The sequence below is a fragment of the Chelon labrosus genome (genome assembly GCF_963514085.1).
Source record: "Chelon labrosus genome assembly, chromosome: 13".
NCBI classification, from domain to species: domain Eukaryota; kingdom Metazoa; phylum Chordata; class Actinopteri; order Mugiliformes; family Mugilidae; genus Chelon; species Chelon labrosus.
The window spans coordinates 29,664,147-29,679,024 of NC_140346.1; the positions used below are offsets into that span (position 1 = coordinate 29,664,147).

Here is a 14,878-nt window from a genome sequence, read left to right on the forward strand (position 1 = left end):
TCTGAATTTGTTTTCAGAGGTTTGAGAGATGACAAATACAAGATGGCCGCCGTGTTAAAGGCCTGGCAACTTTTAAACTACAGCAGTGGCAAGTTTATAAATGACAGTAACAGACCTCTAGTTTAGAGGTTTGTCGTCTGGGAGTGAAGAAAGAGAAGAACAACGAGAACTCATGGAGCCCGTTGTCCTTGTCCACGTCTAGTTTGGACATTTCTGACTGTGGATCATGTTTCAGCTTCAGGAGTAGAACAGTCGTCTGTTGTCTCAGACTCACGTGGACGTCTCCAAGGCCGTAACCTAGCAACAGTGTTTTCCTCCACATGATGCTTTGCTCGTCAGCTGACAGTAAATAGTCTCAAACGAGGTTGAAGGAATTCAGATTTTTACTAAAGCAACTATTATTTAAAACTTTATTCATAATAACATGATGTCATGTCTCTTTTATTTATAAGACTTAAACAGTCACGGCTGAAGATATTATTCCTCATTTTTAATTTCACAACAAGTATTTTATGTGTTCATGTTAACATTTTATTTCAGATAATGAGAACACGAGAATTATTTTCTGTCGACCATTTTAAAGTTAAAATTACTTTTATTGGAAAAAAAATTCAAACATATGGAATATCTTATTTAAACCTCGTTCACTTTAATCATGAAACAATATTTATTGATATTTTTATGTTTTTACTCAAATAAATTATATAAATATTGATTCGATGTTTATTGGTGGAATGGGGCTGGGGGGGCGGGACGTGTCGCTCCTTGGCTGTTCATTTGTTGTTTCGGAGTCACGGGGCTGAGCTTCCATTGATGATTGGTTGGTTGTCCGAGTGGTGGGCGAGGCTTAGTTTGAACCGGAGTCCCGCCGCAGAGTTAAGTGTCAGGTTTCCTTTAGCCACAGTTAGCATGAAGCTAGCTCCCCCATCAGCAGCGGAAAGTTTTCCTAAACAGCCCGGCCCAAGGTTCACAGCAGCGGGCTTTTATGGGCCAACGCCGCGGTGTTTAGACTGCTGCTGTACGAGGTTTTAACTGTGTAGTTTTCTTTCTGGACAAGTTTAATAAAGTTACAGTGAGCCGGGTATCATGGCAGAGGGAGCGGACTGCGGCTCGGTGAACCCTGCGAAGAGGAAGCAGCCAGCGGGGAGGAAGAGCCGACAGAGTCAGCCGAAGAAGACCCCCAGCAGCCGGGTACGGTCTGAAGCTAACGGAGCTAGCTGTTAGCATCACAGCCCGTTAGTTTGACGGGCTGTGATGCTAACGGCTAACGGAACTAGCTGTTAGCATCGCAGCCCGTTAGTTTGACGGGCTGTGATGCTAACGGCTAACGGAGCTAGCTGTTAGCATCGCAGCCCGTTAGTTTGACGGGCTCCACAAAGTTTGACCGAAGACCTGAAGATTATCTTAAGACTCGTTTCAGGAAAAACTATAACAGAAGCAACATCTCAGGAAAATAATTATTAATATTCTGTCGGAACACTTTTAAGTTTTAATAAGTTTTAGCGACGTTTTTGTGTTTGAGCTAACTGTTGACAGCATCAAGCTAATGCTAATGTTCAGACAACAACTAACAGGCCCCGAAAAAACACTTAAACACTTAAATCATATAAGACTCAGATTTAGGATTAAACACCGACACAATGTAAAAGTAATGAAAAGATATTAAACTTTAGATAATTTATTCAACTCGACATTAATTAAAACAATCGTATTATTATTATATTTATATAAATAAATTATAATAATGTTAATTAAACTTGCTTAAATATCCATTAAATGAAAAATTTCAAGCACATTTCATTTAAAAGTTTTAATATTTTTAGAAATCTATTTAGCATGTTCCATTATTTTAAATATTAATAATATCAAGATGTTAATATTGACTTAAAACTTGAGCCGTACTCTTATTAAACTTTAGCTGAGTGAGTCTGATCAGTCGTTAATCACTAATAATTAATGAACCTGTCTTTAGAGTGGGAAGCTGTTAAATCATGACTTTTTTTAATGGAGCTTGGTGTGTGCGTGTTTTCAGGTGTGTCTGGAGAAAGTCTTGGGTATCAGCACGGCCAGCAGCAGCGGTTTGACCTCTGACCCCAACTCTGGGCTCATCGCCTATCCTGCCGGGTAAGCCCCGCCCATTTCGACTCACCTGTGCGTAAGGGACTGGATTTGATGTTTGAGTGTGATGACGGTGACTGACTGTGTGTCTCAGGTGTGTCGTCGTGCTGCTTCACCCGAAGAAGAACAAACAGAGTCACATCATCAACGCGTCCAGGTACGACTTCAACCTAACGGCCGCCAGCAGTCCTGTAAAAGCTTTGGTGCTCAAGGGCTAACGTCAGCTGCACGTTATCTGGCAGTTGTTAGCATCTAGAAGCTACCGAGGCTAACGGTTAGCATGCTAACAAGCGGCTAACTTAGTGTAGTGAATGTAGAGCTTGTTCCAACATCTGGATCATGTCTCTAAGTCAACCAGCAGCTGTTGATGGTTCTGATCCAGCGGTAGGTAGAGATCCATTAGAGACAGCAGCTGTGACCACATGATGGCGCTGCTGATTTACAGACACACAGACTGATCAGATGTTGATGTTGTGTTTCAGGAAGCCCTTCACTGCTCTGGCCTTCTCTCATGATGGTAAACACCTGGTCACTGGAGAGGTACGACCCTGTGAGGACACCTGAACATCGACACTGGCCTCAGTGAGGTCAGCTGACAGACACTCCTCTCACCTGTCTTCACCTGTCCTGTGTTTCAGAGCGGTCACATGCCCTGTGTCCGGGTGTGGGAGGTGGGTGGAGGTCAGGTGGCCGAGGTCCAGTCTCATAAATATGGCGTTTCCTGCGTGGCGTTCTCCACCAACAGCTGCTACATCGTCTCCGTGGGATACCAACACGACATGACCGTCAGCGTGTGGGACTGGAGGGTGAGGACGGTTAGCGGCCGGCAGCAGTCGTCCTTCACTGCCGCTACATTTAACTCAGACGCGTCCTGTGTTTGTGTCTCTGAGCAGAAAGGTTCAATCATCGCCTCCAACAAGGTGTCCAGCAGAGTCTTTGCCGTCTCCTTCTCTCAGGACAACAGTTATTTCGTCACTGCAGGAAACCGACACGTCAAGTTCTGGTACCTGGACGCGTCCAAAGAGCGGCGGGTAAAAACCTCGACACCACGACCAACGGATTCATCTCAGGTCTCTGCCTCTACACTCTCTGTCTTCTGCTTGTGCGCAGGTGAACAGCACGGTGCCCCTGATTGGTCGGTCAGGGTTGCTGGGCGACCATAAAAACAGCGTGTTCAGCGGCGTGGCCTGTGGGCGGGGCCTCATGGCGTCCAGCACCTACTGCATCACCAGCTCCGGTCTGCTGTGTTCGTTCAACGGCAACCGACAACTGGAGGCCTGGGTTGACCTGAAGGTCAGCAACGGGACGAGACACACACACACACACACACATAAACACACACACTCTCTGACCCTGTTGTCGTTGTTGTCGTTGCCAGACGTCGTCAGCCAGCTGTCTGGCCGTCAGTGAAGACTTCATCTTCTGTGGTTGTGCAGACGGAGTCGTCAGAGTTTTCAATCCCTCCAACCTTCAGTACATCACCACCCTGCACCGACCTCACCGCCTGGGAGTCGACCTCACACAGAGCGTTCAGCACGGGTACAAATACCACAGATACTCTGAATAAATACCACAGATACTCTGAACAAATACCACAGATACTCTGAACAAATACCACAGATACTCTGAACAAATACCACAGATACTCTGAATAAATACCACAGATACTCTGAATAATACTCTGAACAAATACCACAGATACTCTGAATAATACTCTGAACAAATACCACAGATACTCTGAATAATACTCTGAACAAATACCACAGACTCTCTTCCTGTCTCCAGCAGTCAGCTTCCTTCCAGTCCAGACGCTCAGTATCCCGACACCCTGGCTCTGACCTTTAACCCCGCCGCCCGTCACCTGACCTGCGTGTACAACGACCACAGTGTGTACGTGTGGGACGTCCGGGACGTGAGGAACGTGGGGAAGCTGTTCTCTGCTCTGTACCACAGCAGCTGTGTGTGGAGCGTGGAGGTCGGTCTGAGACCAGATCTACCGACTCTACCGAGTCTCTGAGGTTAAACCTGAACCTGTTTGTTTTCCAGGTGTATCCAGAGCTGACGGACTTGTCCCAGGCCTGTCTCCCCCCGTCCTCCTTCCTCACCTGTTCGTCTGATAACACCATCAGACTGTGGAACACCGACCCCCCCACCGGACACAAGAACCTCTACAGTAACGTATGTGAGGCAGGAAGCAGGACGTCTCTCTCTCTCTCTCTCTAGCTGCTTCATGGAGTTGTGTGGTTTTTAGGACCTGCTGAGGATCCTGTATGTGGGGGAGAACACGCAGCACCTGCAGACGGAGGGGGAGAGGGGGGAGGCAGCAGGGGCTGATGGGAAGGCGGGGATCAGGGTGCTGGGCATCAGTCCAGACGGACAACACCTGGCAGCCGGAGACCGCTGTGGAAACGTCAGGTGAGACATGAAGTCACTGAGGCACTGACAGGTGTGTGAGGAGGACAGGTGGCCCGACAGGTGGCCCGACAGGTGGCCCGACAGGTGGCCCGACAGGTGGCCCGACAGGTGGCCCGACAGGTGGCCCGACAGGTGACCCGACAGGTGACCTCTGTTTGTGTTTAGGATCTTCGGTCTGATGTTTCTGGATGAGCTGGTGAAGATCGAGGCTCATGACTTGGAGGTGTTGTGTTTGGAGTTCTCCCCCACGTCCACAGGTGAGTCTCTGCTGACTCAGGTGAGTCTCTGGTTTATGTCTCAGGTGAGACTGACGGACCGTGATGTTGTTTCAGGTGTGAGGTTGTTGGCGTCGGCCAGCAGAGATCGACTCATCCACGTCTTCAACCTGGAGAACAACTACAGTCTGGAGCAAACCCTCAACGACCACTCAGCCTCCATCACCGCCGTCAAATTCACAGGTTCTAACGTTAACTGGGTTCTACGTCATCGATCTTAATAAAGTTATTAACTCATCAGTCCACAGAACCTTTATTATGAAAAAACAACTTTATTTTGAAAAGCATTTAAGATGAAAAAGTTTAATTAAAGTTAAACTACTTTATTTTTTAAAACATGAAACTTTTCTCACAAAAAAAAAATATAGTACTTTAAAAAACGGGCTGAGTGAAGTCACATCCAGGAGAACAGGAACCAGCTCAGGTTCTCTTTAAAGAACCAGGGTTACTGCTGTCATCACCTGCTGTTACCTGTGTTCCAGGTGAGAGTCCAGAGGTTCGGATGGTGAGCTGTGGAGCCGACAAGAGCATCTACTTCCAGAGCGCCGAGCAGGTCAGGATCAAGACCTGGGTCCTGGGACGGCCGCCATTTTGTGTCTCTTGTTTAGTTGTTTGTCTGTCTCTGGTTTTCTGTCAACGATGATGATGATGTCACTGATGATGTCGTTGTTGATGATGTCACTGATGATGTCATCGTTGTTGTCCAGGCGGCCGAGGGTTTGTCGTTCTCCAGGAGTCACCACGTTGTGGAGAAGACGACGCTGTACGACATGGACCTGGACTCAACCAGGACCCACGTCGCCATCGCCTGTCAGGACAGAAACGTCAGGTAAACGGTGACGACGGTGATGAAGGTGATGATGATGGTGATGAAGACGATGTTTGAAGCAGCTGACGGAGCGCTTGTTGTTTTCAGGGTCTATAACGTGGAGACGGGGAAGCTGAGGAAGTGTTTGAAAGGCTCGTCCAGTGATGAAGGAGCTCTGCTGAAGGTTGGTGACGACTCTTCTCCCCACATCAATAAAATAAACCTCCGGTCTCACCTGCTGGTTCTGGTTCTGGTTCTGGTTCTGGTTCTGGTTCTGGTTCCAGGTCCAGATGGATCCGTCCGGGTCGTTCTTCGCCACCAGCTGCTCCGATAAGAACATCACCATCTTTGACTACGAGTCAGGAGAGTGTGTCGCCACCCTGTTTGGACATTCAGGTGAGTGAATCCAGCGTCCTGTGTTGAGTGATGAACGCTCTGAGCTCAGGTGTGTTCACCTGTAAACTGTTTCCTCAGAGATCGTCACCTGTATGAGGTTCAGTCAGGACTGCAGACACCTCATCACTGTGTCAGGAGACAGGTAAACACGGGACACGGGGGCAACTGTGTGGGACACGGGGGCAACTCTGTGGGACGCGGGGGCAACTGTGTGGGACGCGGGGGCAACTGTGTGGGACAACTGTGTGGGACACGGGGACAACTGTGTGGGACACGGGGACAATTGTGTGGGACAACTGTGTGGGACACGGGGGCAACTGTGTGGGACACGGGGGCAACTGTGTGGGACACGGGGACAACTGTGTGGGACACGGGGACAACTGTGTGGGACACGGGGACAACTGTATGGGGCAACTGTATGGGACAACTGTATGGGACACGGGGACAACTTTTCAAATCTCGTTGTTTGTGTGTCTTGTTGTGTTGTGTGTTGTTGTGTGCGTAGCTGTGTGTTTGTGTGGAAGCTGGACTCTCAGATGACCAGCGTCATGAGGAGGAGGCGTGGCCTCAGACCGACAGCTGCTCCTCAGACTCTGAGCCACAGACAGGTGAACATCAGGTGAGACAGGTTGGCTTTGTTCTTCATCTCTGAGTGAACTCCATCATCTTCATCATCTGGTGTCTGTTCTTACAGGAGGGAGACCTTCATCACGGTTCCCTCCTCCCAGAACCCTCAAGAGGAGGAGGAGGATCAGGCTGACGTGGGTACTCCAGCAAGACTGGACCTGGCTCCAGGTGAGGAGGAGGAGGAGGAGGAGGAGGAGGAGGAGGAGGGGGAAGAGGAAGAGGAAGAGGAGGAGGAGGAGGACGGGGAAGAGGAAAGGGGAAGAGGAGGAGGGGGAGGAGGAGGAGGGAAGAGGAGGAGGAGGGAAGAGGAGGAGGAGGGGGAAGAGGAAGAGGAGGAGGAGGAGGAGGAAGAAAGAGGAAGAGGAGGAGGAGGATTAATCCTGTTGTTGTTGTGTTTCAGACGCTCAGCTGCTTCAGACCAATGGGAAGCTTCCTCTGTGGTTCAGGAAGTTGGTCAGTGTCTCTAACTCTTCATCACGTCTCAGCTCGTTGATCCGTTCAGACTCTGATTGTTTCCTGTGTTCAGCACGGTCAGGGCGGAGCCTCCGGGCAGGCCGTCCAATCAGACGCAGAGCCACGCCAGGTACGCAGCCGATGGGCGGAGCAACTGAACCCTTTGACCATCTGCTCCAACTTCTCCCCGAGTCCCACCAAGAGTCAGGAGGAGGAGGAGGAGCAGAGGGAGGAGGAGGAGGAAGAGGAAGAGGAAGAGGAGGAAGACTTCCACCCTCAGAGTCTGGAGAGTCTGCTGGGAGATGAGGAGGAGGAAGATGGAGAGGAAGAGGAGAAGGTGGGTTAGCCATGGTTAGCCGTTAGACACACACACAGCGTTGGTCAGTGTGATCATAGACTCTCGTATAGATTTATATTTATTAATGAGCTCCTCCATCACCATGGTGACGGTCACTATGGTGACTCTCAACCTTCTTGTTTGCCTCCAGGTGCTGCAGACGACGGCTGAGGACCGCAGCAGCTACATCCTCTACCCCAGCAACACCTCCACCTCCACTGACAGGTGAGGGTCACCTGGGCTCTCCTTTCATGGAGGACCTCTCTGTTTCTAACCAAGTGCTTCTGTGTCCAGGGAGTTTGACGTGGAAGGTCTCAACGTTCCCACCCCGATGGAGGTCAAAGGTCAGGGGACGGGGCCTGTGGTGTGGAGCACTCAGCTGAGTCCAGACTCTGCCTGCTCAGAGGGCTCGGCAGGAAGTCTGGAGCAGCCGCACGACGCCGGTCAGAGTCTAAGCTTTTAAAACATGTCTGCAGAGCTGAAACACACCTGAAACACACCTGGAACACACCTGAAACACACCTGAGCCACACTAAACACACCTGGAACACACCTGGAACACACCTGAGCCACACTAAACTCACCTGGAACACACCTGAAACACACTAAACACACCTGGAACACACCTGAGCCACACTAAACACACCTGAGCCACACTAAACTCACCTGGAACACACCTGAAACACACTAACCTCATCTGAAACACATCTGAAACACACCTGAGCCACACTAAACACACCTGGAACAGACTAAACACACCTGAGCCACACTAAACTCACCTGGAACACACCTGAAACACACTAACCTCATCTGAAACACACCTGAAACACACCTGTACTACATTAAACACACCTGAAACACACCTGAGCCACACTAAACTCACCTGAAACACACCTGAAACACACCTGTACTACACTAAACACACCTGAAACACACCTGTACTACACTAAACACACCTGAAACACACCTGTACTACACTAAACACACCTGAAACACACCTGTACTACATTAAACACACCTGAAACACACCTGAGCCACACTAAACTCACCTGAAACACACCTGAGCCACACTAAACTCACCTGAAACACACCTGAGCCACACTAAAACACACCTGAGCCACACTAAACTCACCTGAAACACACCTGGAACACACCTGAGCCACACTAAACACACCTGAGCCACACTAAACTCACCTGGAACACACCTGAAACACACTAACCTCATCTGAAACACATCTGAAACACACCTGAGCCACACTAAACACACCTGGAACAGACTAAACACACCTGAGCCACACTAAACTCACCTGGAACACACCTGAAACACACTAACCTCATCTGAAACACACCTGAAACACACCTGTACTACATTAAACACACCTGAAACACACCTGAGCCACACTAAACTCACCTGAAACACACCTGAAACACACCTGTACTACACTAAACACACCTGAAACACACCTGTACTACACTAAACACACCTGAAACACACCTGAGCCACACTAAACACACCTGAAACACACCTGAGCCACACTAAACTCACCTGAAACACACCTGAGCCACACTAAACTCACCTGAAACACACCTGAGCCACACCTGTACTACACTAAACACACCTGAAACACACCTGTACTACACTAAACACACCTGAAACACACCTGTACTACACTAAACACACCTGAAACACACCTGTACTACACTAAACACACCTGAAACACACCTGTACTACACTAAACTCACCTGAAACACACCTGAGCCACACTAAACTCACCTGGAACACACCTGAATAATGCAAACAGGCTTTATTACCTGTCAGGTGGTATATCATGAATGTTTAAAGTGTGAAGAAGAGATTAATAAATCCGTCATTAGAACAAACTCCATCACCTGAACGTGTGTGTGATGTTTTCTCTGCGCTCTCAGACACTGACTCTCTGAGTCAGGGCAGCTCTGTGGGGAGTTTGGTTCTGGAGGACGACGAGGACAGAAACTCTCTGAAGAACCACTTTGACACTCTGGCCTCCAGCCTGAACGACGGTAGGCGAAGCTGTTTGTCTTTGTTGATGTTAAAACGTTGCCGTCTCCTGACTCTGTATCTGACCTTTGACCTCTGACCTCACAGAGAAGTTCGACACAGACCTGAGGACGCTGCAGCCTCCAGAGCCTACAGACAAACACTTCCTGAACCCTCGACTCAGCATCTCCACGCGCTTCCTGTCTCGCTTCCAGGACAGAATCAGGTCAGATTACCCACAATCCTCTGGGACTCTGAGTGACCTCTGACCTGTAGGATCACTGTAGGGGTCACCGAGTGAACGGCTATCGTGATGTAATAGTTTATAACTCCTGTGTTTTTAGGCCGTGGATGAACCGAGCTCCGCCTCCTGTCTCCATACCAACCAGGATCTCAGAGGAGAGCCACATCAGCAACACATCGGTACTCAGACACACCTGTACTACATTAGACTCACCTGTACTACATTAGACTCACCTGAAACTCACCTGTACTACATCACCTGAAACTCACCTGTACTACATTAGGCTCACCTGAAACACACCTGTACTACTTTAGGCTCAACTGAAACACACCTGTACTACATTAGGCTCACCTGAAACACACCTGTACTACTTTAGGCTCAACTGAAACACACCTGTACTACATTAGGCTCACCTGAAACTCACCTGTACTACATTAGGCTCAACTGAAACACACCTGTACTACATTAGGCTCACCTGAAACACACCTGTACTACATTAGGCTCACCTGAAACACACCTGTACTACATTAGGCTCACCTGAACCTCACCTGTACTACATTAGGCTCACCTGAACCTCACCTGTACTACATTAGACTCACCTGAAACTCACCTGCACTACATTAGACTCACCTGAAACACACCTGTACTACATTAGACTCCCCTGATATCATGAATGTTTTCAGCTGTTATATATTAAGAGATTTTAAAACTAAACGTCCGTCTTCAGGTGAACTCGGAGTTGAGCAGCGACGTCTCCTCAGATGTTTCGACTCAGAGAGAAAACAGCAGCGGTGGTGAGTTGTCAGTTCTTCTTCTTTTGTTGTTTTATAACTATCAAATATATGGACGTCTGTCTGAAGACGAAGAAACTAAAGACTGAGATGATTGTTTTCACACAAGAGGAAAAACTTCTTCTCTAAGCCTTGTCTCCAAGTCAACCAGCAGCTGTTGATGGTTCTGATCCAGCGGTAGGTAGAGATCCATTAGAGACAGCAGCTGTGACCACATGATGGCGCTGCTGATTTACAGACACACACACTGAGATCAGATCTCAGATGCTGGCTGGGGACGCATGTGGAGACACGTTTAGATTAAGACCAGGTAGATGGACAGGTGAGACCAGGTGAGACCAGGTAGATGGACAGGTGAGACCAGGTAGATGGACAGGTGAGACCAGATGAGACCAGGTGGATGGACAGGTGAGACCAGGTAGATGGACAGGTGAGACCAGTTGAGACCAGGTGGATGGACAGGTGAGACCAGGTGAGACCAGGTGGATGGACAGGTGAGACCAGGTAGATGGACAGGTGAGACCAGTTGAGACCAGGTGGATGGACAGGTGAGACCAGGTAGATGGACAGGTGAGACCAGTTGAGACCAGGTGGATGGACAGGTGAGACCAGGTGAGACCAGGTGGATGGACAGGTGAGACCAGGTAGATGGACAGGTGAGACCAGTTGAGACCAGGTGGATGGACAGGTGAGACCAGGTGGATGGACAGGTGAGACCAGGTGAGACCAGGTAGATGGACAGGTGAGACCAGGTGGATGGACAGGTGAGACCAGGTGAAACCAGGTGGATGGACAGGTGAGACCAGGTCGATGGACAGGTGAGACCAGGTGAGACCAGGTGGATGGACAGGTGAGACCAGGTGGATGGACAGGTGAGACCAGGTGAGACCAGGTGAGACCAGGTGGATGGACAGGTGAGACCAGGTGGATGGACAGGTGAGACCAGGTGGGTGAGACCAGGTGGATGGACAGGTGAGACCAGGTAGATGGACAGGTGAGACCAGACTGATCAGGACTAGTTCCAACATATCTCTGAACACTCTATTTTAAACGAGTTGTTCATGATCAGATCATTCAAATAACGAGTTCTGAACGGTGCTACTGATGGACCAAGGATCATTGGTTCTGACCCGTGTGGTTCTGGTTCTGGTTGAAAGGAGTCAGAACACTCAGTGGATCTCAGACCAGTCAGGGAGTCCATGCTGACCTCTGACCTCTGATGGAAGCTCAGGACTGGACCACGGAGACCTGGAGGAAGGAGGTTCTGGTCTGATGTGGACTCGTTGAGTTTCTAGAAACTAAACTCTCCATTACACTTTAAGAACTGGAGACTCTGATGAAACGCCTTCAAGAAGCTCAACAGTCACATGATCAAACATCAACAAACAAAATGGCGGTTTATCTTCCTGATATGAACTAGATAGATAGTTTCTTTATTAATCCCAAACTGGGAAATTTCTCTGTTGCAGCAGCAATGTACAGGCATTCAACCATACATAAATATAACAAAAGCTAAAATCAACAATAAAAATAAAATAAGTATACACAATATTAACAAGATTATAAGATAAGTGAATAAGTGAATATTAAAGGTGAATATTAAAAAGAAATGTTAAATTAGATTGCAATGAGGTGTACTGAATATAGGTAAGATTAAAAATTTACAGCCATTTACCCAAAACAAACATGTGCAAATGTGCAAGAAAAAAAAACAAAAGTCCAGAGTGTCATCTGTCACACACAGTTGAGGAGTTGTACAGACTGAACTAACTATTACATGCTATTATTTATCAGAGGCTCCGGGACGATTCCCTGAGGAACTCCAAACGTTGGACTTTATTTTGTCTAAATGACCAACAACAGGAGTGTGTATGTTTGTGTGCGACCACAGCGAGGTGTCCTCAGTCCGTCCTGCGTAGAAGATCCTCCTCCGCCCTGACTTCCCATCAGCCCCATCAGCGAACGCCACGCCGCCGACGACACACGATGCTGGTGGTCCAGTGCAGAAAGACTGTGGGAGGTGTGTCGGCGTGGGTTGCCGTGGACACCTGGGTGGTTTTGTGTCATCTGGTTTGTCTGGTTTGGTGAAGTTTAAGACATCAGGGCTCAGGAGCACCGGGTGACGACAGGATCACGTCTTCACGTTTCACTTTGAGGTGTTTCTATTCACTGATGTCTTTCGCTCAGATCTTTACTGAGACTCCACAACAACTTTCCTCCTCTAAACATTTGTAGATTTGACGTTACTTGGGACGTCCTGGTCTGATCTTAGATGTCCTAACTCTCTCCTGGAGTTTTCCCACACAACAAACAGGACTTTGTTTTTCTCTGGGTCTTGATGAAATCCAGACTGTTTCTCTTACGTTTATGTTTCTGTGTCAGATGTCTGAGGAGATGATGTGTAGGAGGATGAAGGAGAACCATGTAGATCAGACAGAAATATAAACTGACTTCACTGAGGAATCGAGACTTTTTTCTTCTGCTCCTTCGTCCAATCAGATGTCTCAGCCAGCAGCGTCCACCAGGGGGCGTCTCAGCTCAGATACCTGGGAACCACAGCCAGCTCCAGGGCCAAGCTGAGCCAGGACACCACCTCCACCAGCACCTCCTCCTCATCCTCCTCATCCTCCAACCCCCAGGAGGAGATCAGGGGGAACCTCACCTCCTCCTCAGACCCCCAGCCTCCACCTGATGCCCAGCAGGACCAGACCAGGTAACACCCGGTCCCTTCAGACATTTAGTTTTAGGAATAAATCGATATTTAAATGTTTCCATGTCTCCTCCCAGCCTACAGGTGTTGGCCACGCCCACTCCTGTGACGTCACAGGTCGCCGACAGCAGGTGGAGCGTCAGCAGCGTCGAGGAGACGTTGACCAATCAAAACCAGACACTAACCCAGAGCCCCGCCCCCTCCTCTGATCAGACTGAGCCAGGTGGACCTCGAACAGAAAGAGATTCATGTTTTTATTTTTATACGAATGCTGAAGGTTCTTCTTTCTTTCTTGTTTTTAGTGTCGGACGTCGCATCATCTCTCTCTGCCCCGCCCACATCCACATCCTCTCCCCTGTCAGAGAGACTCCGCCCCCTTCAGACAGGTAACTTCCTGTCCCGTTAGCCACCTGTAAACAAACCAGGACTATCTCCAGAACCATCAGGTCCATGTTCCCCACCCTGGTCTCTGTGGACCCTGGTCTCTGTGGACCCTGGTCTCTATGGACCCTGGTCTGGTAGAAAACACCCTGATAGCAGTGATATCATTCTGAACTCATTCAGCAACCCCTTGACTAGAACTGGACCAAGAGTTTAGAGAAATACCACAAAGGTTCTAGTAACAATAGAACCAGGCCCACTCTCCATCTGGACATGTGGAGAACCAAAGAACCCAAAGTGTTCCACGTTGGGTTTTTACCTCTTGAAAGTGAATCTGGCTACAAAATCCTCCTGATTCCACTACAGGAGGCAACGTACACACAATTCAACCTTTGGACATTTTATTTATCCTGGACATCATCACATTCTACCATTGTGATCATTATACAATCCAGAAGGAGATGGAGATTTCCTCCATGTTGTTCACACATGGAACTCCCCAGGGAAACCAGTCACCAAGGCATGCTACATAGCAATGCTAAGCTAACTGTCACTACTAGATGGCTGCATTGTGTTTATTATCTGTAGTACCACCATTAGACCACTAGATGGAGGCAAAAGGCCTTGTATGATATTTAGGGCTCCGGTGGAGGCGTAATAAAACCAATGATCATCAGGATGTTTGTTTGTTTTCAGATGATGATGATGATGAAGAGTTGTTGAGTCTGCAGCGGTGTCAGCTGGTCGCCAATGAGCTGAAACAGACGGCGAGACGAGCCGTGCAGCTTTACCAACAGGTTCTAGATTCACACAGAGACTCATCGATCTGAAACGTTGCGTTAAATTAAAATGTGTTTCTTGTGTCGTAGCTCGCCGATCCAGACGCTCGTCCTCAGGTGGCGTCTGTGCTGCAGGAGGCGTTTGATGTCGTCCACTCAGAGCTCCAGGCGGTGCTGCCAGGTCCAGCCGGGCGGAGCAGCGGCGCCCCCTGTGTTCAGCTGGACGACGAGAGGACGGCGTCTCTGCTGGAGAGATACTCTGATCTGCTGGTCCAGATGACCCAGAACAAACTGAACCGGGTCTGAACCAGAACCTGCACCAGTATTAAACATTAACGCACCTTAAGTTTGTTTTTATGACAGAAAGTGTTTTTATTTGTGTTTTAAATCACGTAAACTGTAGTTTATGTTTCTTAATAAATGTTGAATTTAAACGTTTGAGGTTTTTATTTCTGATAAAACTGTTTCCATGGAGACCAAAGCAAATGATGTTATCAGATGAACGTCAATCACTGGAGAGGTTTACG

General features: G+C 48.6%; 1 protein-coding gene across 3 annotated transcripts; it reads left to right on the forward strand.

The window, feature by feature from the left end:
• The first annotated feature begins 881 nt into the window (after positions 1 to 881).
• On the forward strand, positions 882 to 14,779 carry wdr62 (WD repeat domain 62). Of its 3 annotated transcripts, none has more exons than XM_084559210.1 (34): positions 882 to 1,191; positions 2,033 to 2,124; positions 2,213 to 2,275; positions 2,601 to 2,658; positions 2,757 to 2,924; positions 3,012 to 3,149; positions 3,229 to 3,411; positions 3,497 to 3,657; positions 3,904 to 4,093; positions 4,165 to 4,296; positions 4,370 to 4,533; positions 4,699 to 4,790; positions 4,866 to 4,991; positions 5,291 to 5,361; positions 5,516 to 5,637; positions 5,725 to 5,800; positions 5,901 to 6,012; positions 6,091 to 6,154; positions 6,518 to 6,631; positions 6,707 to 6,807; positions 7,040 to 7,092; positions 7,166 to 7,429; positions 7,581 to 7,654; positions 7,724 to 7,872; positions 9,356 to 9,469; positions 9,555 to 9,672; positions 9,791 to 9,869; positions 10,418 to 10,484; positions 12,373 to 12,501; positions 12,981 to 13,194; positions 13,269 to 13,414; positions 13,494 to 13,577; positions 14,269 to 14,369; positions 14,442 to 14,779. In XM_084559210.1, exons 1-34 carry the CDS (start codon positions 1,087 to 1,089, stop codon positions 14,655 to 14,657), a joined length of 4,140 nt encoding a protein of 1,379 aa, XP_084415336.1. In that variant the 5' UTR covers positions 882 to 1,086; the 3' UTR covers positions 14,658 to 14,779. The 3 variants fall into 3 exon arrangements, with proteins under 3 accessions (XP_084415336.1, XP_084415337.1, XP_084415338.1); XM_084559211.1 differs by having other exon boundaries at positions 3,907 to 4,093; XM_084559212.1 differs by lacking the exon at positions 12,373 to 12,501.
• Positions 14,780 to 14,878: the final 99 nt, after the last annotated feature.